Source organism: Gekko japonicus, unplaced genomic scaffold (assembly GCF_001447785.1).
Source record: "Gekko japonicus isolate JY-2015 unplaced genomic scaffold, Gekko_japonicus_V1.1 scaffold203, whole genome shotgun sequence".
Taxonomy (NCBI): Eukaryota; Metazoa; Chordata; class Lepidosauria; order Squamata; family Gekkonidae; genus Gekko; species Gekko japonicus.
Window position 1 is genome coordinate 781,603 of NW_015170280.1, and position 27,163 is coordinate 808,765.

The 27,163-nt window shown below is 48.1% G+C and overlaps 1 protein-coding gene across 1 annotated transcript in view; it reads right to left on the minus strand.

The window, feature by feature from the left end:
• MACF1 (microtubule-actin crosslinking factor 1) overlaps positions 1-25,350 on the minus strand; it is a 373,337-nt gene extending 347,987 nt beyond the window's left edge. Inside the window, 1 exon segment of the mRNA XM_015417776.1 lies at positions 25,131-25,350. Coding sequence (XP_015273262.1) covers positions 25,131-25,350 — 220 coding nt within the window.
• Between the last annotated feature and the right edge of the window lie 1,813 nt (positions 25,351-27,163).

The following is a 27,163-nucleotide window of genomic DNA, read 5'->3' on the forward strand; positions in this document are numbered from 1 at the left end:
CCCAAAGAAAAAGAAATGCAAGATAGCAAAGTGGCTTTCTGATGAGGCTTTACAAATAGCAGAGGAAAGAAAGAAAGCGAAAGGCAAAGGCGAAAAGGAAAGATTTACCCAACTGAACGCAGATTTCCAGAGAACAGCAAGGAGAGATAAGGAGGCCTTCCTGAATGAACAGTGCAAAGTAATAGAAGAAAACAATAGAATGGGAAGGACTAGAGATCTCTTCAAGAAAATTGGAGAAATCAAGGGAACGTTCCATGCAAAGCTGGCCATGATAAAGGACAAAAACGGTAGGGACCTAACAGAAGCAGAAGAGATTAGGAAAAGATGGCAAGAATACACAGAAGAACTATACAAGAAAGACCTCGATGTCCTTGACAACCACGACGGTATAATCACTGACCTCGAGCCAGACATCCTGGAATGTGAAGTTAAATGGGCCTTAGAAAGCATTACTAACAACAAAGCTAGTGGAGGTGATGGTATTCCAGCTGAGCTATTCAAAGTCTTAGAAGATGATGCTGTTAAAGTGCTGCACTCAATTTGCCAGCAAATTTGGAAAACGCAACAGTGGCCACAGGATTGGAAAAGGTCAGTATACATTCCAATCCCAAAGAAGGGCAATGCCAAGGAATGTTCAAACTATCGCACAATTGCACTCATATCACACGCTAGCAAGGTCATGCTCAAGATCCTACAAGCTAGGCTTCAACAGTACGTGGATAGAGAACTACCAGAAGTACAAGCTGGGTTTCGAAGAGGTAGAGGAACGAGCCTTAAAGAGATGGGAGTACCACATGTCTCTTGAGAAACCTGTATAAGGGCCAAGAAGCAACAGTTAGAACCGGATATGGAACAACTGATTGGTTTAGCATAGGAAAAGGAGTACGACAAGGATGTATATTGTCACCTTGCTTATTTAATATATATGCAGATTACATCATGCGAAATGCTGGCCTGGATGAATCACAAGCAGGAATTAAGATTGCTGGGGAAAAGATCAACAACCTCAGATATGCAGACGATACCACTCTAATGGTAGAAAGTGAAGAGGAGCTAAAGAGCCTCCTGCTCAAGGTAAAAGAGGAGAGCGCAAAAGTGGGCTTGAAGCTCAACATCAAAAAAACTAAGATCATGGCATCTGGCCCCATCACTCCTTGGCAAATAGAAGGGGAAGTCGTGGAAGTAGTGACAGACTTCACGTTCCTGGGATCCCAGATCACCGCAGACTGTGACAGCAGCCATGAAATTAAAAGACACCTGCTCCTTGGGAGGAAAGCGATGGCGAACCTAAACAGCATGATAAAAAGTAGAGACATCACCCTGCCAACAAACCCTGTAAGATTTTCAAGGCAAGAGACATTCAGAGGCACTTTGCCATTGCCTGGTTCTGCATAGCGACCTTAGACTTCCCTTGTGGTGTCCCATCCAAATACTAACTAGGGCTGACCCTGCTTAGCTTGCAAGACCTGACAAGATCAGGCTTGCCTGGGCTATCCAGGTCAAGACTCGGCATCCTTATAATCATAAAAAAGCAAGGCAGCTACTCTCTCCAGATGTGCCACGGGGATGCAGCAGTTGAAATGCAGCTTCTCTCCCAACCGGCTGCTAGAGCAAGGTGGGAAATGTCAGCTTCTGCTTCAGGCCTCAAGTGCTGACAATGTGGGAGGCAGAGAGGACTGCCTCTCCCAAGGGGGGTGGGGGAAGAAGTGGAGAAAGTTGACACATATTTGACCAGAGCAAGGTTTTAGAAACTGAACTTCTACAGACACCAAGACAGGGAGCACGGCTTTCTCCTTCATCACCACAAAGGAATGGTGTTTATCTTTGCAAGACAAAAGGGTGAGTACAGAGATGCTAAGTGGAAATTACCAACAGCTGACCACACAAATGAATCCTCTTGTACTGGATGCATTAAAGGTATAGGGATAGCCCCAAAGAAAAATTGTTTCCTCTCCACCACCTCCCAAAGTAATGAGAATTCATTTTAGGAAGAGATTTTCTGCAATGGACAGCTATGCAAAAATCACATGACTGTGTTATAATCATGTGATGATCAGTCCAACTCTAAGGAAGTTGTTTTGTGGTATACAGTTAAACCAACACTGCCAAAGAGAACTTTGCAAAGAACTGCAGGAAAACACAGCAAAAGAGAAGCTTTCGGGTAGAAACTTTTCATATGGTGCCACTGAACTTGATCTTCCTGGTGGAGAAACCCAGGGAGAAACATATTCCTGGGTGACAAGGGGACATGAACAGTTCAGAAAGATCAGAAACAGGAAACTGTTTCAAATTCCTAAGCACCAGCATCAAATGTTCAGGCATCTGGGAGACATGGAAAGGAGTAGAAAGGGGGCATTTTCTACTTATCACAGAGCTGCTCACAAATGGCAGCTGTTGGGTACCTAGATAACACCTTCAGGCTCAATAATTTACTGTCTCCAGATGTTGCCATCTTCACAACCACCCACTCCCCACTCTCCTGCTTGGTTCCAATTGCAGAGCAGTATACGCAACATCATGCTTGCCTGGATCATAACTTACTTCTGGCCGGTCACAGATGCTACTTAGCCAGTGAGCACAATACTATTATAATCTGCCAGCAGAAAGTGGGACAAAGCTCCCTGTTTGTCTAGAAAACCCACTGAACTGGATTTCCAGACTGGGGAATCATTAACTCCCCACCAGAATGGGGGTTAATAGCACAGCCGATGGCTGTCTTCCCCTGTCAGGCCACATGTGGCACGCAGCAATAAGAACCTAAGCAGCACCCTGCTGGATCAAACCAGCAGCCCATCTAACCTGGCAACTTGACCCATGCAGTAATCAGCCAGTTGCCCTGGGTGGACCAACAAAGAAGACAGAGAAGACAAAGAAGACAGAGAAGCCAAGGTATACCACAAAACAAAGAAGACAGAGAAGCCCCTGAGGCTCTCTCTTGGCAAAGGTATTCAGACATTTGCTGCCTCTAAATGTGGAGGTTTCCCTTTAGCAGCCACTGGTGGACCTCTCCTCCAGGACTCTGATAAAGACGACAAGAACAACATAATGACCCACTCCAGAGTGAGACTAAGATCTGCTGCAGCTCAGTACAGTTTTTGGACGGTGTGTAGTTACAGACTCATGCTCCATAACTGTCTTCAGGCACATTGCTGTAGATCTCAAGAGACTGTGTCAGACCTACAGGACTGTGTGTGGCCATGTGCCCTAGACCTCAACAGCACTCCCATTCTTCATTTACACCCAAACAGGTCAGAAGCAGCATAAGAGAACCCTATGTCTGCTTGCCCACCTCTGCTGGCATTGGGAGATTCTGAAGGAAACCTGCCCCAAAATGCTGGTAACCAACACACTTCTCTGCCCTAGTGGTGCCATCCTGGAGGCTAAGCCTGGAGAGCATCTGACAAACCTACTTATTTTAATGTCCGAGTGCCTTTCCCCGGTCCGGCCCTGCAGGAGCCTGGTGGGCCAACAGAGAGCACAGAGGTTGGATCTGTAAGACTTGAGCTCCCTTGGCACTCTCCCTCTGAGCTTCATCCTATGCTTACTGGGACACAAACAGCAGGACTCCCTTCTTTCTCTGCTTCTTCATGTGTAATGTGTGAACCATTCTCACCCTCAGGTCCCTTTTTAAAAAAAAAGGAATAAAGAGCAGCAAGCAACTCCAAAGAGCTGGTTTCAAGACAAGCCCTGTAAAGAAAGTTCAAAGCTTTGCTAATTTAAAAATACCATATAAATATAAGGAGGAGCTTCACCAAAGAGAACGTTTTGCACATTCCAGAAGAGTGACAGAAAATATTCTACTTTGAAGCCTTACTTGCTGCAGCTTGTCTTGAGCTCAGGGAGCACCCAAGTGCTCTTTCCACGTCCCATAAGAAACCAGCCTTTGGATCCAATGCACCCACTGGGCTTTAGCATATTTTGCCATTACTCTGCAATTGGGCCATTACTCTGCAACCTAACAGGGTTGTAGAGGAAGAGCAAGGGAATGGAAGAAGGAAATGGAAGAAGAGAAAACCATGAGCTCCTTGAGGAAGAGCAGGACAAACATGTACCAGAAGGAAATGAAAGATGCTGATTAATAAAAACCAATTGGCACCACAGATCTCTCAAGGGACTGGGCCCAGCTGGGAATCATCTTGTTTACAATACCTGACTAGCGGGGGGGGGGGATCAATGTTTAAGCTATAAAATGCTCTTGCCCCCTTTATAATTTATTCAGTTCTTTGCTCATAAAAGCAGCACAAGAGAAAAAGAGCCCAATCTGTTCAGTTCACTCCAGGGATGGATGTACTTCTAAGTGGGTTTTCCCCTCTGCCAGCTATCAATAATGGTTTTTCTGGTCTAGAACAAGTCTTCCTCCACTTTCTTCCTCCCACCTCCCTTCTCACAGGACAACTTTTTGCTACATTCAAAGATATATTTACAGAAGGTGGGGATCAAAGGAAAGTTTCTGAAAAAGTTATAACTATCCACCCCAGACTACTCAAAACACCTGCTTGCAGAAGAACACGATAAGAGCCCTAGATTTACCAAGATCTGACCTACATCAACCAGCATCCCACCTGCAATCACAACCACTGAGATGTCCCTGGGAAGTTCACATGCAGGGCATGATTCTCCACAATTGTTGGCAGGAGCCATGGCTCAGTGGCAGAGCATCTCCTTGGCATGCAGAAGGTCCCAGGTACACTCCCTGGCATTAAAAGATACAGGCAGCAGGTGACGTGAAAAGACCTCCATCTCAGACTCCGGAGAGCTGCTGCCTGTCAGAGTGGACAATACTGACCTTGATAGACCAATGGTCTGATTCAGTATAAAGCAGCTTAATGTGTTCACCTCTGGCTTCTGGCTTTGAAAGGTAGACTGCAGCTGAACATCAAGGTTCTGCTTAGCTAATGTGGCTACCCTCTATAAATCTGTCTAGCCCTTTTTAAAAATTAAATGGAGAACTCTTCATCTAACCCAGCAGAAAGTGTCTATGATTATTTAAGTATTACTCCAAAAAGAACATGAAAGATCTCACTTTTAAAAAGACCTATTCTTTTTTACAGATCACTATCCACATACACAGTAGTTTACAACAGCAGCAAAACATTATATAGGTCCATGCCCCAAAGAGCCCGAAGTTTGACTACAGGGAGGAAAAAAAAGATTGGGGAATAGGAGAGGCCATGCTAGCTCCATCTCATCAGCTCTTGAAAACTAAGCAGGGTCAGCCCTGGTTAGTACTTGGATGGGAGACCACCAAAGAAAGTTCAAGGTTGCTACATGGTGGCAAAACGCCTTTGCTCTTCTCTTGCCTTGAAAACCCTATTGGGTTGCCATAAATTGGCTATGACCTGAAGGCTTTTTACATCCAGGTTACCAAGAGAACAAAAAGCCAGTTATGTACACAACTGAAATGGGGGGGGGGGGATTTGAGAATAGGCACAGAAGGAGAACCTAGGCCAGCTCCCACCCTCAAGGCCAAGGCAATCCCACCAGGGCAGTCAAACAAGACCCCAAATAGGCACATCATATCCTGTAATCTCCAGTTCTGATAGAGGTATAGAACCACCAACACAGTCGTGAAGGTCTAATGCAAAACACAAAGTCCTAAACTGGCTACATTTGAAAATAGCCACAAGACATTGTTTCACTAGTCACACATTTTCTATCCAGTATTTCAGTGCCGAGTTTCAGTTTGGGAAGTTGGCAGTTTGATCTTAATATCCCCCCTTCCACTGTCTGTCTGGAAAGTAACCTTCCAACAGGATGCAAGGGTCACCTGTGCAGAAAAGCAAATTAAGCATCCAGTGGAAGAATTAAGTATGTGCAGATTCCCACGGGAACTAAAAATGCTTACTCCCAGATCACTTCCCAGTTCGTATCCAAAGCCCTTAATTCTCTGTCCCCACCCCCGAACTTTGCAAAATTTGTATAATGCAGAGGGGGAGAGTGTCTTTTGTGGCTATTCTTCAACGCAGAAGCAGTTTGGACAAGCACAACTACTACAGCAATTCTCCCCTACTACAAAAAAAAATGTAAAGTTTTTATAAAGCTACCACTCTTAGGCTTAGGGAGAAATTTTAGACTCATAGCAGCCAAGCGGCTTTTCCCCAAGTCAAAGAGAAAAGGAAACTTTCCCCTGGCCTTTTGTGTGCAGTTTTCACAGACAGGGCTGAGGGCTTGGCTGTGAAACTTCTACAGCAGAAACAACTCTTTAGGAGTGAAGCCTGGCTCCAGGAGGAAAAAGCATAACAGCCAGGCTAATAAGAATGCACCGACAGGAACATGCACTCACATATGCCAGGAACAACAGAAAGGAAAAGGACCACAATCGTTACCTAAAAGCGCTTAGTCACTGCTTAAACCCGCCTGCATGCCGGACTAGAGCAGGAACCTTGTAAACCCAGAGTAGACAGCGTGTCCCTACGAACATCTGGGCGGGGGTGGTGGTGGATACAGCATGGAAGAAGGGGCTTCCTTCAATATTAATATTATTAGGGCCTTCTTTGCTTAATTCATGCCCCTCCTTAAAAATTTTTTTGGGAGGATTCAAATTCCCACTACTTCAGATAGAGCCACACGGTCCTCCAGAGTATGGGGAAGGCTTGGAAAGGCCCTTTCCCCACCGCCGCTTCCCCCCCCCCCCCCCCAACTCGCGCGTATCCGGAGACGCAGAGAAGGGAGAGAACCCCGCCTTCGGCTGCACTCGGGAGAGGGTCCAACGTTGCCCCGGCTGGACAGGAGCCGAACAGAACGGGAAGAGCAGAGAGCCAGTAAGGAGACAGGCTATAGCTAGGGAGGGAAGGGGAGAGAGGCTCCCCGACGACTGCCAGCCAACTAGCTTCCTACCTAGTCGGCACCGACCCGGCAAAGGCGGCTACTCCAGGCTGAGCTGCCTGACAGCCAGGTTGGGGCCAAGAGGCAGAGCCTGTGCCGGCCGCCCCCGCCTGGCTACTTTTAGCCTCCTTCGGGCTAAGAAGATGGGGGGGGGGATGCAATAGCCCCATTTCCCATTCCCTCCGGTCTGGAAAGAAGGTACGGCAAAGGAAAGAGAAGAGGGTGAGGGGGGGGCCAGATCCAGGATATAAATCGAGCTCCAAAGACTAGAGAGAGGAAGAATCCCCAGTCCCGCCAAACGCACAAAGAGATGCTACCGGAACGCCCCCAAAGCCGCCTGCGCCCCTCCACCGGCCCACCTTTGTAGCGCTCCAGGACATCCTCGTACGCCTGCACGAACTCCTTCTCCTGGCTCCGGTTCAGCGGTAGTTGCCCCGGCACGTAGCCGGCCATGGCGGGGGTCCGGCCCGCGCGGCGCCCGATCCCTTTGTCCGGAGCCTGTTGGGCGAGGGAGAGGAGAAAGCAGGCAAGCAGGGGCCGTGCGCTCTGCACTCTTCCAGGCCGGTCACTGGAGCGGCGCCGCCGCCGCCTTTTCCCTTCTCTTCCCGGCCTCCAGGCTCAAGCTCCACCCGCTGCTGTCACGGAGGCCCAGGCCGGCCTCCGCCTCCGCTTCCCTTCTTTCCTGGCCCGGCAAGTGGTGAGGGCACCCGGCGGCCAGCAGGAGTACTGCGGAAGGCAAAGCCGGATCCACCCCCTTCTCATCCCGAGAAGAGCCTGAAGCCCTGCTCTGAAGCCAGGAGGGGCATGGATTGGCTGCAGGCAGCGAGCAGGCAACGTCAGAACCAGACCGGACGCAAGTCGGGGAAGGGGAGAGGAAGCGAGATGCATCTCTAGAAGAGCAACGGAATCCGGCTCTGGAAGACAATAGGAACCGGCGAGGACGCAACTAAACACGGCAGAGAGCTCCAATCCAGACCCTGGAGCGAAAAGGGAAAGCCCCTCGCGGTAAGGATCGGAACCTGAGCGGGGAAGGCAAGAAAAACTGAACCCCTCAGAAGAAAGCCATAGAAGGGAACTAGACCCTGTCCTAACAAGGGGAAGAAACGCAGGCCTCAAGTGGTTAAACCGATGCCCTCTGTTTTTGCAGGCCCTCCCCACATCTGGCTCACCTTCCCACTTCCGCTCCTTGACTTGTCACTCAGGGCAGACTGGGAGCCCCTCCATAACAAGGCTCTACAGCACCCAGCATTCCTCTGGCAACAAAAGAACACGTTGGTCCTGGAGATAAAAGGAAGCTCCTTGCCTGACAAACTACCAATGCAAAGACCACCCAAAGCAACAAGTAATATTTGTTGACTTCATATTCCTCTTTGAACTGCAGTTGGGCAAGAGGAGACTGTGCACAACACTGTCATGCATTCCTACACCTTCCAAGTTTTCCATGGTTCCAATCCGTATTTTCAAGCCTGCTTTGCTACGCTTTTCCTTGAACATCATATCACTAACCTTGTTCAGGTTACAGTGATCCTGCATGTACATCTGTTTATGCGAAAGAGCCAACATGCGTATAGTTTGTAAATGAAAGCTGGGACCAGTACTTGGATAAATGTGGAGTTGAATGCACACATTCTGCTGCACGCGCATTGAATGTAACTTGAGAATTGCTCAGCACATATATGAAGAAAAATCAAATGGATTGTATGCATATTCACTGTAACTTACGAACAGAGCTAAAGTGTATTTGAGGAGTGTGTGGGTGGGAAAGTGTGACTTTTCCTGCCCACATCCAGCCCAATTTCCCCTTGCACCTGTCACCTCCCCACACAGTTGTTTGTTTTTTTAATCTGCGTGGTATAATGGTTCATACTAGGATCTCAGAGAGCCAGGTTCAGATCCCCACTCTGCTATGGAAAGTTGCTGGGTAACCTTGGACTAGCCACACACTTTCAACCTAACCTACTTTACAGGATCGTTGTGAACATACAGTGGAGGAGAGGATGATGCAAAGTGAGGTATAAATGAAGTAAATTAATAAATAAATTGCTATTGTGGAAGGATTTCATTACATTAATATTGATTTTTTAATAAACAGTGTAAAGCCTATCCATGGGGGAGGGGTGGCAGGTGCAAGGGGAAACATAGAGAACCCCCCCCCCCCGAGGATCTGTTGCAGCTATGAATGTCCTTGCCTTCAGAATGGCAATGTGAGCAAAATGGGGAATCGCCCATGTATGGAAGCACCTACTGATATTTATGGCACCTCTTTTCTTAGAAGGGTTTTTTTTACCCTGGCATTCTGACCAGGGCCACTGTGGGCATTTCTTATTCCAAGAAATGGAAGCAGTAAGACCATACTGTTTGCCAAAGCATGTGGGCCTTGAGAAGGAGGCTGTTTTGCTACTTAGATCACTTGGCTTTAATAATATTAGTATCTCCATAAGCCAGCTGGCCCTGAAAGTAACTTGAGTGACAAAACGCCATTGTTACTACTGTAAGTCTGCATAGCATTTGACCCCCCCTCAGCCACACACACCCCATTAAGGCATCTTTGGTGGCCCACCAGGGGTGCAAGAAACCACCTGGTTTTGCTGCCTACCCAGGCCTGCAAAAATTGAGCTCTGCAATGCACATTATGTGGCAGGTGCTCAGCTAAGAAAGTCACAAGGCACTCACATTTACCCCAAGTTCAATCAGGTATGGCTGAAAAGGTCAAAATGGATACATTTTTCATGACTGTTTTTCCAACATGGAACTATTTGGAGCAGAGGAAATTAGCAATATTTGAAGAAGACCCGGCAGCAACTCCACATAAGAGAGGAGAGCTAAAGAAGCTGATAATAAATTAAGAGCTTGAGTGGCATCTGGTGGAGAAACCGGAGCAGTGCAAGAACAGACAAAATGTCCCCTGGTTTCTCCTTTGAGGCACATCTTCAAGGGAAAGAAAGGGGGTTAACTAGAGATGGGTACAAACCACATTTTTGCAGTTCAGTTCATGGTTTGTGGCTGAACCACGAATAAATATGCCAGTTTACAAACCAAACTGGTTCATATCGGTTTGTGAGCCATTTAAACCAAACAGCTAAGCAGCAGGCAGCATAAAGCAAGGGTTTAAATGACTGGAAGCCAGCTAAATCCTTGCTTTCTGCTCCCCACTGCTCAGCTGTTGTTTGTGAAGAGCAGAAAGCGGGGGGTTAAATGGTTCAAGGCCATGAACTGCATCAAAATTTGTGGAAGTTCGTGGTGGCTCTTCAGTTCACGAACATCCCTTCATGAACTGTGAATCAGCCAAAATTCATGACTAAGTTTAGTTAGTTAGCCAGTTCATGCCCATCCCTAGGGGTTACAGAATTGGCAGGGGCTGGGATTTAACAATAACATTTTGAGATCCAAAATGTATGTCTAAAAGGGGGGGTGCTTTTTACTGCTGTCTGTGCAGTTATTTCTGACAGCATGAGGACATAAAGGATAGACAAAGGGGAAAAGCGACAAATGGTGGAGTGTGTTTATGCGCATAGTAGGGCATGGAACTTATTCTCAAAGAAGCTATCTGGGTGGCTTTGGGCCAGTCACACTCCGTCAGCCTAACCTACCTCACAGGGTTGTTGTGAGAATAAAATGGAGGAGAGGAGAATGATGTAAGCCACTTTGGGTCCCCACTGGGGAGAAAGGCAGGCTATAATAAATAAATATTTGTGCAGAATTTTATCAGTCTGAACATGAGCCCTCTTACTGCAGTCTGAACCAGCCAAGTCCTCTCTCCCACCCCAGTGTTATTTCTCTTCATTCTGCTTCATGTGTGAAACGGGCCCTTCAAGAGCCAGGCCTGGGGAAGACAAGGCCTCTTCAAGTTAGACTGAGAGTTGTTTAAACCTTAAAGTCTTTTGCAGAGGGGAGCTCCTTCACTCTGTTCTGTAGGGCATCTTGCAGCCAGGTCTGGGGGGGGGGGGGGGAGGGGGGGCTCAGAGGGAAAGTTGCACACCCTCAATGGGCCTGGAACCATAGCAACCACCAGAATGGCTGCTCAGCCATCTGTGTTACCCTGGCAACAGGGAAAGCGCCTTCTTCCATTTCACTCGCTGCTGTATTTGGCGGGCCCAGTTGAGGGGCACTGGTGAAGCCATGGGGAGGGCGCCTCCCCAGCAGGCCCCTTAGCGAGGGTGTGAGGTGCAAGTTGCTCCTTTTGTGGAAGGTGTGAAGATAAAACAATCAGGTTTTAGACTCATACAGAGCTTGTGAAAAGGCTAAAAGTTCAACACTTGTCACTGCATCTCTGTAAAAAAGGGGGGGGTATTTAAAGTGCAGCTTCAGTGCCAAGAGAAGCATTTCTCCTCTGGGGCTCTCCCCCCTCCACTTTTCCCCCTCAAAAGATATTTTGCTCCCCAAAAGATCAGGAGGAAATCTTTAATTCCCAGCCCACCCATGCTTAAGATCTGGCCACTGAGTCCTGACCCATCTAGTTGCAGAGTCAACATTCATGGTCAACATTCACAGCTCTTCACAAATATTATTAGACCCAAATTACAGATGGGGACACTAGGGCTCAATATGATGGAGAAATATTTTTGTTATTCTGTTTAAAATAAATAACCAATTCTATGCAGTGATTAGAGTGTTGAACTAGGACCTGGGAGGCTCAGGTTCAAATCCTCACATGCTATAAAACGTAGTAGATGAGCAGTTTCTCTCAGAGCTCTCTCCGCCCCACCTACCTCACAGGGTGTCTGTTGCGAGGAGGGGGAGGAGGGGGACTGTCACTCTCTCAGCCTAGCCTACCTTACAAGGTTGTTATGAGGATGAAACATTGGAGTGTTTAGCTTTGGCTGGACTTTGCCTAGCCTAGCCAAAGTTTAAAATCCAGGTTTCATTGGGAAAGTTATCATATCCTTAAATATCCCTCACTGCAATCTATTATATTATATTAATAGGGTTGCCAACATCCAAGTGGGACAGGAGATTTCCCGGGATTACAACAGAGATCAGTTCCCCTGGAGAAAATGGCTGCTTTGGGGAGTGGACTGTATGGTATTATACCATACTGAAGTCCCTTCCCAAACCCCATCTTTCCCTGGATCCAAATTTCCAAAAATTTCCCAACCCGGAGTTGGCAAACCTATAATATAATTATTGTATTATAATTATATTAATGCAGTTGTCTACTAGCAGGTTCGGCCATTGTGTACAAACATTGTGACATAGTCAAGAGCAAGTCACATATTGTTAACAAAATGCAGCTGTCATAAGGAGAATGTGTCATGGGGAGATGAATCCTCCTGCAGAACGTAGGAATTGCAGAGGCTGAGAGCCAGTTTGTTGTAGTGGTTAAGTGCACGGACTCTAATCTGGGAAAACTGGTTTTGAGTCCCCATTCCTCCACACACAGCTGCTGGATGACCTTGGGCAAGCCATAGTTTTGTCAGAGCTGTTCTTGAAAGAGCAGTTTCTCTCAGAGCTCTCTCAGCCCCACCTACCTCACAGGGTGTCTGTTGCGGGGAGGGGGAGGGAAAGGAGTTTGTAAGGCACTCTGAGTCTCTTGAGTGAAGGTTGGGGTATAAATCTAATCATCTCCTCCTCCTCCTCCCCCTCCTCCTCCTCCCCCTCCTCCTCCTTCTGCAGTGAGCAAGATAGCAGGGAGACAAAGAAGGCATATATGTGGGGAATAGGTGGAAACAAACACTGGCTACCTGCCGGGGTTTGGGGCTATATGCTCTTGATAGAATGCAATGCCCAGAATGCCAGGTCTGTATTTCAAAGCCAGGGCTCTTTTTGTAGATAAAGCCCAGCATAATAGGCCACACCCAACAGCAGAAACTCAACAGCATATTAGGCCACACCCATGACAGCACAGCTCATTGGCATATTAGGCCACACCCCCATGTCACCAGAAGTGTGCTCATCCAGCCACACCCACCTTTTGCTTCTTATTTTGCTTACCTTGTTTGTTGTCAAAACCCAGGGCTTTTTTGTAGCAGGAACTCCTTTGCATGTTAGGCCACACACCCCTAATGTAGCCAATCCTAATGAGTTTCTGCTGTTGGGTGTGGCCTGTTATGCTAATGAGTTCCTGCTAGGCGTGGCCAACTTGGAAGCCAGCCGGAACTCCGTTCCTGTGCGTTCCTGCCCAAAAATAGCCCTGAAAGTAACCAACCAAATGTCATGGATATAGCCAGAAATATATAGTTGCTGGTCTCGACAGAGTTGCTGGTCTCGACAAAAAAAATTATGGTGGATGCTTCTGCAGGCCAGAAACAGGGATGTCCTGATCTATTGGCTAGACATGCCAAATAGGGACTCAGAATAGAACAGCCTTGCAGAAGGCCAAAGAACAAAGTCATAACAATAATATGACCTTTAGTAGATTAGAAATAGTATAATTAATATCAATAGATACAATATGTCTGAGCCCAGGTGCAAGAAGTATCTGGGAATGGCAAGAATGTCCAACTAAATATAGAAGCAGAGACAGAGTTCAAATATGGGATATATTGGCTGGGGACCAACAAATAACCATACATATGAGAAACTTGTACTCCCTATTTTTTAAATTCTTTGATATGTTAAAAAGTAGCAATATTAAAAGAGAAAAGTAGCAAGAATGAACTAACATGGTTTTGATATATTTGAAGAAGATATAATATAGATAATTTTATATGGTGTTTGAAGTTATAAGATAACTAGTTAGCTAAGAATATGAGCCCATCAGGTTAGACAGCTAGCTATTGCTGGAAGATTATTTTCAAAACCTATCGATATAGGAAACAATACACTAATGCAGAGGTGTCAAACTCATTTCTTACATGTGCCGGATCTGACATAAATGTCACTTTGTTGGGCCGGGCCATGTGTGCCATAAAATGTATACCAGGTACTGGAGATAAAAACTGTATAAAGGACAGCAGCTGGTAAGCTCTGAGTTGGAATATCCTCACTACAAGGCCCCATGGGCTGGGGGGGGGCCCAAAGGAAAACCCACATGGATGGACTGGAGAGGCAGCAGTGCAGCACTGGGCAGATGCTCCCACGATGCTTGACTGCTGCAGATGAGGTTGTTCTGCCATGCTGAAGCCACAATGGAGTTGCTCTGCCCACTCCCCCCCAGCACTTCCTCCCTTGCATCCATTGCTCACGGGCCACATAAGAGCCCTGGAAGGGGCTGATTCAGCCCCCAGGCCTTATGTTTGACACCCCTGCACTAATGGATCCAGAGTATCTTCTTCAAAAATGCTCCTTGCCTGTAACCTGCTTGCTTTTGGCAGGAAATAATTCATGGGGTCAAGTAATCTCTCTCCTTTAATTATCGAAGTAAAATCAATGGATGGTATTAAGTAAGTTCATGTTAGAGTGTAAATAATCATATTTGAATAAAAAGATAACAGGAAGGCTAGATTCTCTAGTAATAATTTTACTTGTGTATGATATACAAAATGAGCCCCAAAAAATATTGTTGAAGTGTACTTCTTACCAGGAAATTAATGATCTGATAAAGGAAAGCTAACTAGATGTCTTGGGCTTCTTAAGTGCATGCCTATATCTGAATCAGGCCTTGCCAGGGTCACTTGGAACAGAAAGCTTCACTGAAAGGTCTTATATATTATTTATAAATATCTACTACTTACTCATAGGACCAAATGGGAGGCCTGTAGGGGTTCAGCCTCCGTTCCCCCTCCCCACCCCTGAGCACTGTAGTGCTGAACTCTGCAAATTCACACATTACTGGGGGGTTTTGCTGAAAATGAGGGGTATGTCACTTCCATTGTGGTGCAGATTTTGCTTCTGAATTATTTATCACAAAAGAACACCTGTATAGTGAATTTTGAACACCACCAAATGTGAATTTGCAAATACAAATATTAGATGCTGCAAAAATCAGGGGTACTTTCCTCTCGATGATCCCAAATCTTTTTTTCTGAATTAAGAAATCAGCATATACCCAATAGAAAACAGAACATCCACCTGTCTATAGCTGTACACCTATGGGCCTTTCCCGTGATGTAAACCCCATTGAATAACATGGGAGTTACTTCAGAGTAGACCCTATGTTACCTATCCCTCTTCACAGCATTTATCAAATGCTTTCTCTGTGTTTCAGTGAGGCATGCTTGCCTACCACCCCTATTGTAAGGAGCATCCTTTATTTTATTTTGGGAAACCTTCCTTGATTTCAGATCATCAGCTCCCCAGAGAGCATAAGGGTCTCCTTGCCGGTGGGGGGGGGGGGGCACCCATCTTCAAAACAGAGACTCTGAAGCGCCACATGGTATTGCTTATTTTTAGCTGCTAACCTGCACCTAAAATAAGTAAAACTTCTGTTGTGTTAAGCAAGCTTGTGTGCGCACGCGTGTGTGTGTGTGTGTGTGTGTGTGCACATACGCACACACCTGGGCATGGAATATAATGAAGCAAAGACAGGGTTAGTGGTACCTCAACAATTTCAGCACAGTCTGGCATTTTTCTCTCCTTGTTGTCTAAAAAAAGGTACAAGGTAAAGGTTTCCCTTGCTTGAAAGCCAGTCGAATCCGACTCTAGGTGGCGGTGCTCATCTCCGTTTCCAAGCCGAAGAGCCAGCGCTGTCTGAAGACATCTCCATCATGTAGCTGGCATGACTAAACACCAAGGCACACAGAACGCTGTTACCTTCCCACCAAAGAGGTACCTATTTATCTACTTGCAGTTTCTTGCTTTGGCCTCAAGGCTAAGCAATTGTTATTATTAGTTATCATTTCCATATTGGTGTGTGTGTGTGTGTGTATATATATATATATATATCTCCCCCTCCTTCCTTCATTCATTTGTACTCACAAAACCTTCAGTTTGCCAACTGCCTGAAGGGAAAAAATGGCCCATCCCTTGAACAAGGGCTTTATGTGTGGAAATGGGGGCAGCAAAAGCTTTTCACCCTCTTTTACAGGGACAGGACTTTTTTTTCCCCTCCAGGCAATTGGATACCCTACAAAGCTTCCATGATGGAGAACAGGCATTTCCAGCAGCAGGACGACCCCCTGCCAAGCCGTTAATGTTAAATATGCATACATTGAAATGAATTTAGGCCCTCTAATTCTGAACCACACCATAGAGTACATGGTTTATACAGGGGTTTCCAAACTTTTTGAGCCTGTGGGCACCAGGGCTATTTTTGGGCAGGAAAGTACAGGAACGGAGTTCCGGCTGGCTCCCAAGTTGGCCACACCCAGCAGGAACTCATTAGCATAATAGGCCACACCCAACAGCAGGAACTCATTAGGATTGGCTACATTAGGGGTGTGTGGCCTAACATGCAAAGTTGTTCCTGCAACAAAAAAAGCCCTGGGTTTTGACAACAAACAAGGTAAACAGAATAAGAAGCAAAAGGTGGGTGTGGCTGGATGACCACACTTCTGGTAACATGGGAATGCGGCCTAATATGCTAATGAGTTGTGTAGTCAGGGGTGTGGCCTAATATGCTAATGAGTTTCTGCTGCTGGGTGTGGCCTAATATGCTAATGAGTTCCTGCTGGACTTTTTCTACAAAAAAAGCCCTGGTGGGCACCATTGAATTTCTGATACACCGTAGTAGGTGCAACCATAAAATGGCCCCCATGGGAGGGCAGAGCCACACACAGAGAGTGCAAGGAAAAGAGGAGTGCTTTTAAAAAATACACTGGGAAAGAGGAGTGAAAGAGAAAATAAAACGAACACTGCACTGGCAACTGCCACTGAAACAACATTGTTTTCATCTGATCTCCAGTAGCCAATCATAAGCCCTCCTGGGCAGAAGTCCCACCTGGCCCCACCTACTTTCTAAAAACACAAGGTGGGCACCATTAAATGTGTCAGCAGTGCCATGGTGCCCATGGGCTCCATGTTGGGGACCCTGGATTAACAGATCTGCAAAATGAAGAGTTGGGTTTATACCCCGCCCTTCACTTGGGAGTATCAGAGCCAGGGGTCATTTGGGGGGGGGGACGCGGGGGGACGCCATCCCCCTGGGTGAGGTGCGGGAGGGCGGGGCCTGGAGCTCCCTGCTGGTGCCCGCTGGAGGTCTCTGCCGGCTGTGGGGAGGACACACTTCCGGTGATGTCAGGGGGTGTGGCATATGCTAATGAGTTATGCTAATGAGTCCCCCTAGCTCTTTTTCTACGAAATGACCCCTGACAGAGCGGCTTGCAATCATCTTTCCACAACAGCCACCACTGTGAGGTAGGTGGGGCTGAGAGAGCTCTGAGAGACTGCTCTTGAGAGAAGAGCTCTGAGAGAACTGTGGCAGACTCAAGGTCATCCAGCTTGCTGCACATGGGGGAGTGGGGAATCATATCCGGTTCTCCATATTAGAGTCCGCCACTCTTAACCACTACACCAAAATGGAGCTAGGGATTGATAGGGTTGATTTCTCTACAGACCTGAAGGAAGTCCTGCGTCGGCAGAAAATCTGAATTCTTAACAGGGCGTGGCCTGGCAGTGGCAGCTCAGCCAAACCCCACACAATATGGTCGGTCCCACTGCCAGCAGTAGGGTTGCCAAGTATAGCTTACCTCCGCAGCGTGGGACTCCCGGGTGGATCCTAGAGCGTGCGCCGCACGCACGTCACAAGGAAGTGACATTATGACGCCGGGCACTCTGGGGGCGAGGCCATGACCCTTCGAGGGGAAACCATAGAGTTTCCCCTCGAATGGTCGTGGCCCCGCCCCCAGCGTGCCCGGCGTCATAACGTCACTTCCTTGTGACGGCACGCCGGGGTGGAGTTCCCCCCGGGGCCCGATTCCACGGTGGCAGAAATCAGGCCTCCAAAGCGGGGGTTTACCCACCCCCCACCCCCACTAGGCAGCCCTAGCCAGCAGCCATCACACAACTCAGACTGTTCCCAAGAAGAGACTGCCAGGGGGAGGGAAAACAGGGGAGCCGATAAAAGTAGGATGGTTGGTGGGTGGGAAGAAGAGATAGGAGCAGGAAAAAGGGGAGAAGCTATGAGGGCATCTATGGGAAAGAGGAAATTCTCGGGGAGTGGGATAAAAGGGAAAAGAGGTGCCTCCACAAGTATGGTGTAGTGGTCAGAGTGTCCGGCTACAACCCTGGGCTCAAATCCCCATTCTGCCATGGAAGCTTGCTGGGTGATCTTGGGACAGTCATGCACTCTCCGCCTCACTCACCTCACAGGGGTGTTGTGAAGATAACATGGACAAGAGGGCAATGATGTAAGCCACTGGAGGGTCCCCCTAGGGGAAGTGCGCGCACACACACACACACATACAGTGTTAATGCTGTGTGGAAAGACAAGATAAAATATTTTAAATAAGTGATCTTGCAAACAAGGACAGCAAGGCTGCCTGGAAACCTCCCCACACACATCAGGGAACACAAAACAATATTTGCACCCTGCTGCTCTCATGGAGATCTCAAAGCAGTTGCGCCTTCCATCATCCTGCTCCCAATACTGGGAATGAACTTGCAACAAGCATAGGCGTAATCTTCGTGGGGACGGCGGGGCTTCAGCCCCCGCCGAAATTTTCAGGAAGGTGCTCAGCCTCCCCTGGGAGCCACCCTTGCCCCTAGCACAGCAATGCCTCTGGCCCAGCCCCAGCCCCCCCCCCCCCGGGAAATTGGAAAGTCTACACCCTTGGCAACAAGTGCTGGAAGCCCGTTCCTGACCACGACTTGTCCTTGTGACACATGTCTTACACATGCACAGGCAAAATGTAGCACAAGGGCCTGAGTCCTCTTTCCCCACTCCAAGCAGCAGGGAAAAGAGCCTGGGCCCATAGCGGCAAGCCAAGGGATGAGCAGGCCCGCCCCTTTCTTTATAAACCTTAGCCTTCTCTGCATACTCCACTACAGATGAAAGCAATAATGTCATCTGCATTAGAATGGCTATTCAGCAGCAAATGAGGAACCCAGGTGGCCTAGTGACATGTGGAGCAATAACAAGTGCCCCCCTGATCTGAGAAGCACTGGGTGGCCCCACCACTCCCTTTACACTGCTGGGTCAGTTGATGAAGTTTCCCTTTGTGACCCGTTCACTCCACCCTGCTGGGCTTCTATTGTGTGCCCTGAGTAAGAAGTAAAGGAGCCAACCACAGGGAATTGATTGTTTGGAGAGCAGACAAAGAACTCCAGAGGGACTCTCTTTTCTCTGCCTGGGTTTTCTCCCACAGAGAATTACCCCGCCTCCCCCCCAAAAAAAAGAAAGAAAGAAAAGAAACACCCACTTCTGCTGGTTGCTAATATGGAAATGAGATGAATCCAGCTGCAGCAGGAGGGAGGGGGGAGGAGGTGGAAGAATGTGCCAGGAAGATACGGGAGGAAGAAAGTAGAACAGCAGAGCAGAGAAGGAAGACAGCCCCTTCTTCCTGCTTTAATAGAACTGCCAGGGACAAACAAGTGACAAAAATGGCAGTGCAGAAGTGGCCAATGCCACTTGCTATTGGCTTGCTGGGGAAGCTTACATGTACTGATGGCTCTATGTACATTTCCCCAAGTGGGCAAATAGCTATTTCAGGTGTGGGGAAAGGTGCAGGCAGAAGGCTTAAGATCACATCCCATATGGGCCATGGTTCCAACCTAGGGTTGCCAGCCTCCAGGTGGGGTCTGGGGATCTCCCGCTTTTACAACTGATCTCCAGATGACAGAGATCAGCTCCCCTGAAGAAAATGGCTGCTTTGAAGGGTAGACTCTATGGAATGCTGAGGCCCCTCCCCTCCCCAAACCCCTCCCTCTCCTGGATCCACCCCCAAAGTCTCCAGGTATTTTTCAACCCTGACCTGGCAACCCTATTCCAATCTGAATCAGGCCCCCATATGGCTGGGAACTGATTTCCCTGCTCAAACCTCCAGGCACATACCTGAGTCTTCATGATGGCCTCTTGTCCTCCATGTGGACTTGATAAGACGTGACTCACCTAGGGTTGCCATCCCCCCAGTGGGGCCAGGGGAGCCCCCAATTTTGGGGTCCCCATTCCACCGGCGGCCAGCTGGCCGGTGGGGAAAGCCCCACCCCCAAACAGCAGCATCTCGTGGGGATGCTGCCAACACAATGATGTCGCCAGTGGTGACATCATAACACTGGGGCCATCGCATGGTGATGCTCTAGCATTCGGGGGGGACTCTATGGTTACCATAGAGTTTTTGCTCCAAAAACTAGAGTGTTGCCGCATGATGCCCCAAGCGTGATGATATCACTACCAGTGATGTCACTGCACCGTGCACGCCTCACACATGTGGCAGAAGACTCCCGACAAAAAGCCAGGAGCTCTCCACTGCAGGAAAGGTGAGACCTGGCAACCCTAGAATCAGCCCTAAGTGGTTGACTTGTTGGGCACATGTTAGGCTGCCTGCCTTGAATATTCTTAGCCTTATCATTCCCATGCAAACGTCCCCTATGCAAGTCCTCACCAAAATTAATTAGAACTATATCAGAGCTAATAGGAGTAGTAATAATATAAATGATCATTTATGTAATACTTTCAAAAGTTCAATGGTCTTACATAATTTATTGCGACAAGCTTGGGTTTTGATCACTGTGACTCAATCTATCCCACATGACAAAAGGAAGGGTGGTGCTTTCAAAAGACCCCCTGGAGACCCGCCCTCAATGGCCTTTAATGGCTCAGGTCAAGCTGCCCATGAGGAGCCTGGGGGAGGTGAACACACAGAGCACATGGAGCCGCCTTATACTGAATCAGACCTTTGTATTCAGTCTGGCAACTGCTCTCCAAGGTCTCAGGTGGAGATCTTTCACATCACATTTATGGACAGGGGCCTGCCTACCTGAGGGACCCCCTTTCCCCACACGTTCCCCAGAGAGCACTGTGATCTGGAACACAACATCGCCTGGCCCTCCCTGGTCCTAAGGACGCCAGGTTGACATCGACCAGGACCAGGGCGTTTTCCTTGGTGGCACCGACTTACTGGAATGAGCTTCCTGGTGAGATCAGGGCCCTACAGGACCTCCAGCAGTTCCGCAGGGCCGTGAAGATGGAGCTTTTCCGCCAGGCATTCCAGTAGGAGCAGCACCCATTGGCCAAGCCTGTGCCGATCTGCTAGCTGAAGCTATCCAAAGTGGCTGCATGGTGGAACGTGTCTCAAATACACTTTATTGTATTGCGCCACCAATGATGTACAAATGGTTTTATAAGGTTTATGTGTTTTACTCCGAATTGTATATTATTTTATTGGTTTTATGTATGCTGCTCTGAGCCTGCTTTGGCGGGGAGGGTGGGGTAAAAGTTAAATAAATAAATAAATCACCTACTGCCAGGTCCATTTAAGTGGAAATGCCGGAAATTGAACCTGGACCCTTCTATATGCCAAGCAGACACTCTACCACTGAGCCACAGTTCCTGCCTTAAGGTAACTAGAAGGGAGTGGGCAGGTGTATAGTTATGTACAAAATAAATATTAAAAAAAGAGGAGAGAGCCACTGGTGGAGTTGACTGAAGCACCCTGGGGTACAAGATCTCTCTCTCTCTCTCTCTCTCTCTCTCTCTCTCTCTCTCTCTCACACACACACACACACACACACGCCCACACACACACTGATGTGGCATACTGGATCTGCTGTTCTCTAGAACCGCATCCACAGAAGGATTTCGTCCTTTAAACTGTAGGCCTGAAGTTACTGTTCTGAGGGGGGGGGAATCAATGGGAAGAAACAATCCTGGAGGAGCCAGTATCATGGAGCTGTACCCTTAGCTCCCATTCTTCTATACTACACGTTTCAGGGATGGGGGGGCATAACTAAGAATCTGGCTCTTGTCTTCCAGCAAATCTTACTTTCATTTTCCTGTCAGCAACCACTCCAGCCCAACCAAAATTCAGTGAGATCTGAAGTACTTTCCCAGGCCCCAAAGAGGTCATGAGCCCCCATGCCAAACACAACTTACCAGCCAGGCCTGCAGTCTCTCCCCCAACCGCTCACTGTCTGATGCTTTGCAGTTCTGGGCAGGTTTTCTCCCTCTGCTGGAGAAGTGCCACACACAGTGCATTCAGCATGATGGGTCACAGAATGTAGAGACAGGGTTGCCATCCTCACAGGACTGCTAGCCCTTGTCTGGAAACTGGTGGGAGGAGGGGGGAGCGGAGACAGGTTGGAACAGCATTGGCATCACATTATGGGGTTGCCAGGCTGCAGCCAGCAACCCCTGAAGAAATGGGAGGGGGGCGCCCCTGGTATGCCAGTGTGATGATATCACTTCTGTTAAAAACCACAAGTGACATCTTTAGAGGCTGTATCATTTACAAAAACTCTATATAGTTTTACCAGCTATAGCAGGAGGTCTGGCATCCCTAATGGCACAACATTGCAATGGCATTTCAGTCAAAAGACTGAAAGTGAAAATGAAATGCTCTAAGAACATCTCCCCCTCCATTTCTATGGTTTTTACCATAGAGATCGGGAGGATTTCTAGTGCGCTGTCCAATGCGGTGCCATCACTTCCCATTTGTGAGCCACAAATAACGTTTAGGCAAAAAATAACACCTCCCCCTATGCCTTCTTGGGAGAACTTGTGTGTATGCAGCCCATCTGAAAATCCTGATCTGTAGCCTGCCAAACATCATTAGAGAAAACAAAGCAATATAAGGAGGCAATCATCTCAGAATCTAACCACCCCAATCAGCATGCTGCAAGAGAGCGGCTTCTGTGCATACAAGAGAGAAATGTGTTTACTGTATCTTGCCCTTTATCTGAATATTTCGGGACAGCATATATGGGATTTTCCGCATTTAACACCCACAACAGTCTTGTGAGGTAGATTAGGCTGCGAGACCATGACTGACCCAAGCTCACTAAGCAAGTCGCATTGCTGAGCCAGGAATAGGAAACCAGGACTCCCTCATTCAAATCAGGTACTCCATCACAGCAGCTCTCATTAAATTAATTAAGTCCTTAGAGGCATTTGTGAGCCCAAGATATCTTTGCACAGAGGAGGCTGCCCACTGCAGTTCTATATGATTCACCAATCTGGCTTAGCCACTTCCCCATCTAGTCAGTATCACCAAGTGATTAGATCATTCTTCTCTCGTGCAGATGCACAACGGAATGACTTACCCTTAGATGAGTGTGCCTATTACAATATGTGCATGAGTCACTGGTCTGGGATCTGGCGCCAAGTCTCAAGCAGAACCCCAGAAGTAGGCTCCACAGGATAGCAGCTAAATCTCCCTCTTTCACATTCTAAAAGTAAAATTTCTTAGAGCAAACCATACCTCCAATTAGAATTCTTTTTGAATTCCACCTCTGCTATGAGAAGTTTGAGAAACACTTATCTAGTCCAAAACACCGTTGTGCGCAGTGTTCCCTCTAAGCTGAGTTAGTGTGAGCTAACTCACAGTTTTTTAGCCTCCAGCTCACACATTTTTGTCTTAGCTCAGGAAGGATGGCTCCAGACCAAACTAATTTATGCAGTAGCCAAATCACTCGCTCAAAACCTTAGTGCCAGTAGCTCACCAAGTAGAATTTTTGCTCACAAGACTCAGCAGCTTAGAGGGAGGGAGCATTGGTTGTGAGGTAGAGGAAATCCTAACAAAATAATCTATGGCTTTTCCCAGAAATAGGTTGAGGTGGTGGCTCTGTACGTCCTGGCTCAGTCCAGCCCTCACATCCTGGCCTCTCAATCCAACTTCACCCTTCAAAGCAGGGCCACTGCATTCTTCTCACGAGTGTCCACAGGAAAACTACTGGAGTCTCATAACTGACTTGTTGATTCCATCAACCAAACTTAGGCCTTTTCTCCACCCCTGAGGTCCTTGTCACCACAAGGTTACGTATGTGCTGTCAAGCGCAACCAACTTATGGCAATGCCAGCAAAGGGCTTTCAAAGCAAATGAGAAGCAGAGGTGGCTTGCCATTGCCGCCTTCTGCTTAACTTCCAGGATCTGATGAGATTGGGTTATAACCATGCTGCCTTTCCTCCTCATTGCCACCAATGCTTGTGCATTTCCAGTCTTTTCGCTACAAAGCTGCCTTGCTTCTGATTCTGCCCTGGCCTTCACATTCATACAACCTTCTTGTTATTGATCCAGCTCTGCCCTACAGCCTTGAGCTCCTGATATACACACAGCAGACAAGTCCAACTGATGGAATCCAGGCCAAGGCAGGCCTCTGAAGCAATTCTATCTGTCCCCAAGTAGCCACACAGTATCACTTATAATGAATGGGGGAGGGAGCTTTTACATCATAAGAGACACAGGTAGATATGGTAAAGTGTGCTGTAGAATCACATTAAGTGGAACTCCATGGGGTTTTCAAGGCAAGAGATGAGCAGAGGTGGTTTGCCAGTGCTTGCCTTCCTCTGCAGAGTCTACCTTGGTGGTCTCTCATCCAAGTACTGAGCCTGCTTAGCTTCCAAGCCCTGACAAGATTGGGCTAAGCTGGGCTAGTGGGGCTGCTAAAACAGACACAGGTAGCCTGCATGTAATGTTCCATCTCCTTTTGGATCTTCTATGCCATGCCTTGCCAAGTGCTCATACCCCATGAATGCAATGCTTATCCTGCTAGATGGCACCACACATCCCATTATGGAGTCAGACCGCCTATGAATGGGTGCAGTGGTTGGAATGTTGGACTAGGATCTGGGAGATCCAGGTTCGAATCCCCACTCTGTCACAGAAGCTTGCTGGGTGACCTTGAGTCTGTCACATGCTCTCAGCCTAACTTACCTCACAGGGTGGTTGTTGTGAGGATAAAAGGAGACAAGAATGACATAAAGCCAGCTTGTTGCCCATGAGAAATGTGGGCTATAAATAAAGTAAATGAAATGACTAATAAATAAATTTGTGGTCCATAACCACGGTTCAGAAAATAGATCTGCTCCCCCCAAAATATATATATATATATATAGTTTGGTCATCTGTGCATTATAAAACAAACTGCAGATTTTAGCAACAGCTCCACTTGCCTTCCTTTCCAGTCCAGAAAAGGAATCAGGATTTAGGGCACTTACAGGGCTTGTAGCATTCCAGAGCAATATAGAAGTGCTGGATGGATCCTAGAAAGGAAACTGACAAGAAGAAACCCAGAGCTCAAAACAATGGCGCCAATAGCCAACTAAGGAACACTTTGTGGTGGAAAGTGCCATCAAGTTGCAGCCAACTTATGGCAACCCTGTAGGGTTTTCAAGGTGAGAGATGGACAGACAAGGTTTGCCATTGCCTGCCTCTGAGTAGCATTCCTGGACTTTCCTGGTGGTCTCCCACCCAAGTACTCACCAGGTCTGACTCTGCTTAGCTTCCAAGCTCTGAAGAGACTGGGCAAGGTTGGACCATTCAGATCTGAGCAAATGCTCTGTAGGGACCCACAACTGTTTTTATTTTGGTATGGAACTATGGAAGTTTTCTTACCGGCTACTCTGACAACAGCTCTTTCTGCTGGGTCTAGCACAGAGTCCTGACTCTTCCTCTTCTTCTGCTCATGGAGGGGTAAATTCCAGGGCAAGGTGTCCCCCGGCGGGCAGGGAGACAGGCTGCCAGACCTCTCACTTCGGTAGGACCGTTCACTTTTGCACGATCGCTCACTCCTGTAGGACCTCTCGCTGAGGGTCTCTTCGTCTGAGGAAGACATTGCCCCACTCAACAGGCAGGATCGGAGGTGCTGCCGTTCCTTAGAAACAGCCAAACCTACAAATGGACAGAACAGCCAATAAAAGAGTAAGTGAATTTAGAGAGGATGGAAGGATGGCCCTATCAAGCACAGCTGGGACTTTCAATCCTGACCATAACTTACCCTGTTTTCTAAACAAAAAGGACTGGCCAAAAAAAACCCCAGCAGCCACCCTGCACAATCTCAAGTGTTTCCCAGGATTCCTAACAGTACAGAGGATGATTCTAAAGCACAACTCTGAGACCATGTCCAAAGTTTGGATGGCTGTGTTGGCCCCAGCACAGGCATGTGCACTCATACCGTGAGGAGGAAATTATTGTCTACACATACTCCAATATGGTCTCCTTGTCATCAGATCCAGCCCCCAGAGGCTCAGCCCCCACCCCAGTAATAAACCAACAGGAAGTTGACCTCTGACATCAACAAAACCATTCTGTGCCCTGAAAAGTCAATTCCTGCCAAAGAACTGCATAAAAGCATGCTTGTGTGCTCCTAGCAGCATATGCAAATTTAGTTCTTGTGGCCCTTTCTTACACGCCCAGGGAAAGGCTTATTGCCACTTTGGGGTCAGGAAGCAATTTTTCTCCAGGCCAGTTTGGTCGGAGATCCTGGAAGTTTTTTGTCATCTTCTGGGTGTGGAACAGTGGTCACTGGGGGTGTAGAGGGGGAGGTATTTGTGAATTTCCTGCCTTGTGCAGGGGGTTGGACTAGATGACCCTGTAGGTCCCTTCCAACTCTGTGATTCTATGAAAAAAATCTTTATGCACATTAGCATATTTTGTAATGGAGATTCCTATGCTGCGTATGCCCAACATTCTGAGGAAGCTGGAATATATTTTGGATTATGCAAATTCATGTCCTTTGTTGGGGAGGGTGGGGTATAAAACAAACAAATAAATAATGTCTTCATTACATTTGTACACACACACACCGCTGCCGTCTTCCTCCCTGTAGTTCAGAGTAGTGTGTATGGTTTTATCACACCCGTGTTACCCTCACAACGTCCTTGTAAAGTAGGTCACACTGATAGAAAATAAACTTCATGGTTGAGAGGAGATCTGAACCTAGGTCTCCCAGTTCCAGTTTCCACACTGAATCCCCTAGACCCCTGGTGGCGAATCTATGGCACGGGTTCCAGAGGTGGCACTCAGAGCTCTCTCTGTGGGCACGTGCGCCGTCGCCCCAACTGCCCGGGCAGCCCCAGATTGGGCAGTTTGAATGGAGGGCAGGGGCCACACAAGGCAGATGTCGAGCCAGTAGGGGAAGAGAAGCCGGTTGCATGACTCCCCTTCTCCTCCGAGGCGGCTGACCGTGAGGAGCAGCACCAGCAGCAGCCTGCAGGAGGGAGCACCTGCCCAAGTGTGTGCACCTCTCTGTGCCCTAAGCCCCGCCTGGCCTCCTCCAAGCCTGCAAGTGAGTGTCCCTCTCCTCTTCCTCTGTTCCGTCCTCCACCAGGGGCAGCCCGGCCTCTGCCACCACCCCCTATAGGGGGTGGTGCCTCTGCCGCCTTCCTGCTGCTGCTCCCCTCCCTCCCTCCCTCCAGCGCACAGGACTCGAGGTCAGGGGGCGAGAGCGGCTCCTTGGGGTGGGTGAAGACACGGGGGCTTCATCCTTGTGAGAGTTGCAGGAGGTCTTTGGAGGTGGAGGGAGGTAAGGAGGAGGCTTGCCATCGCCTCCGGTCTCCTGCTTGTTCCTGGCTGCTGGCATGAGTGGGCGCCTGTTCTGATTCTTTCTCCTGGCTTTTCTGTTTGTGGGGGGGGGGTGCCTGGGCGGG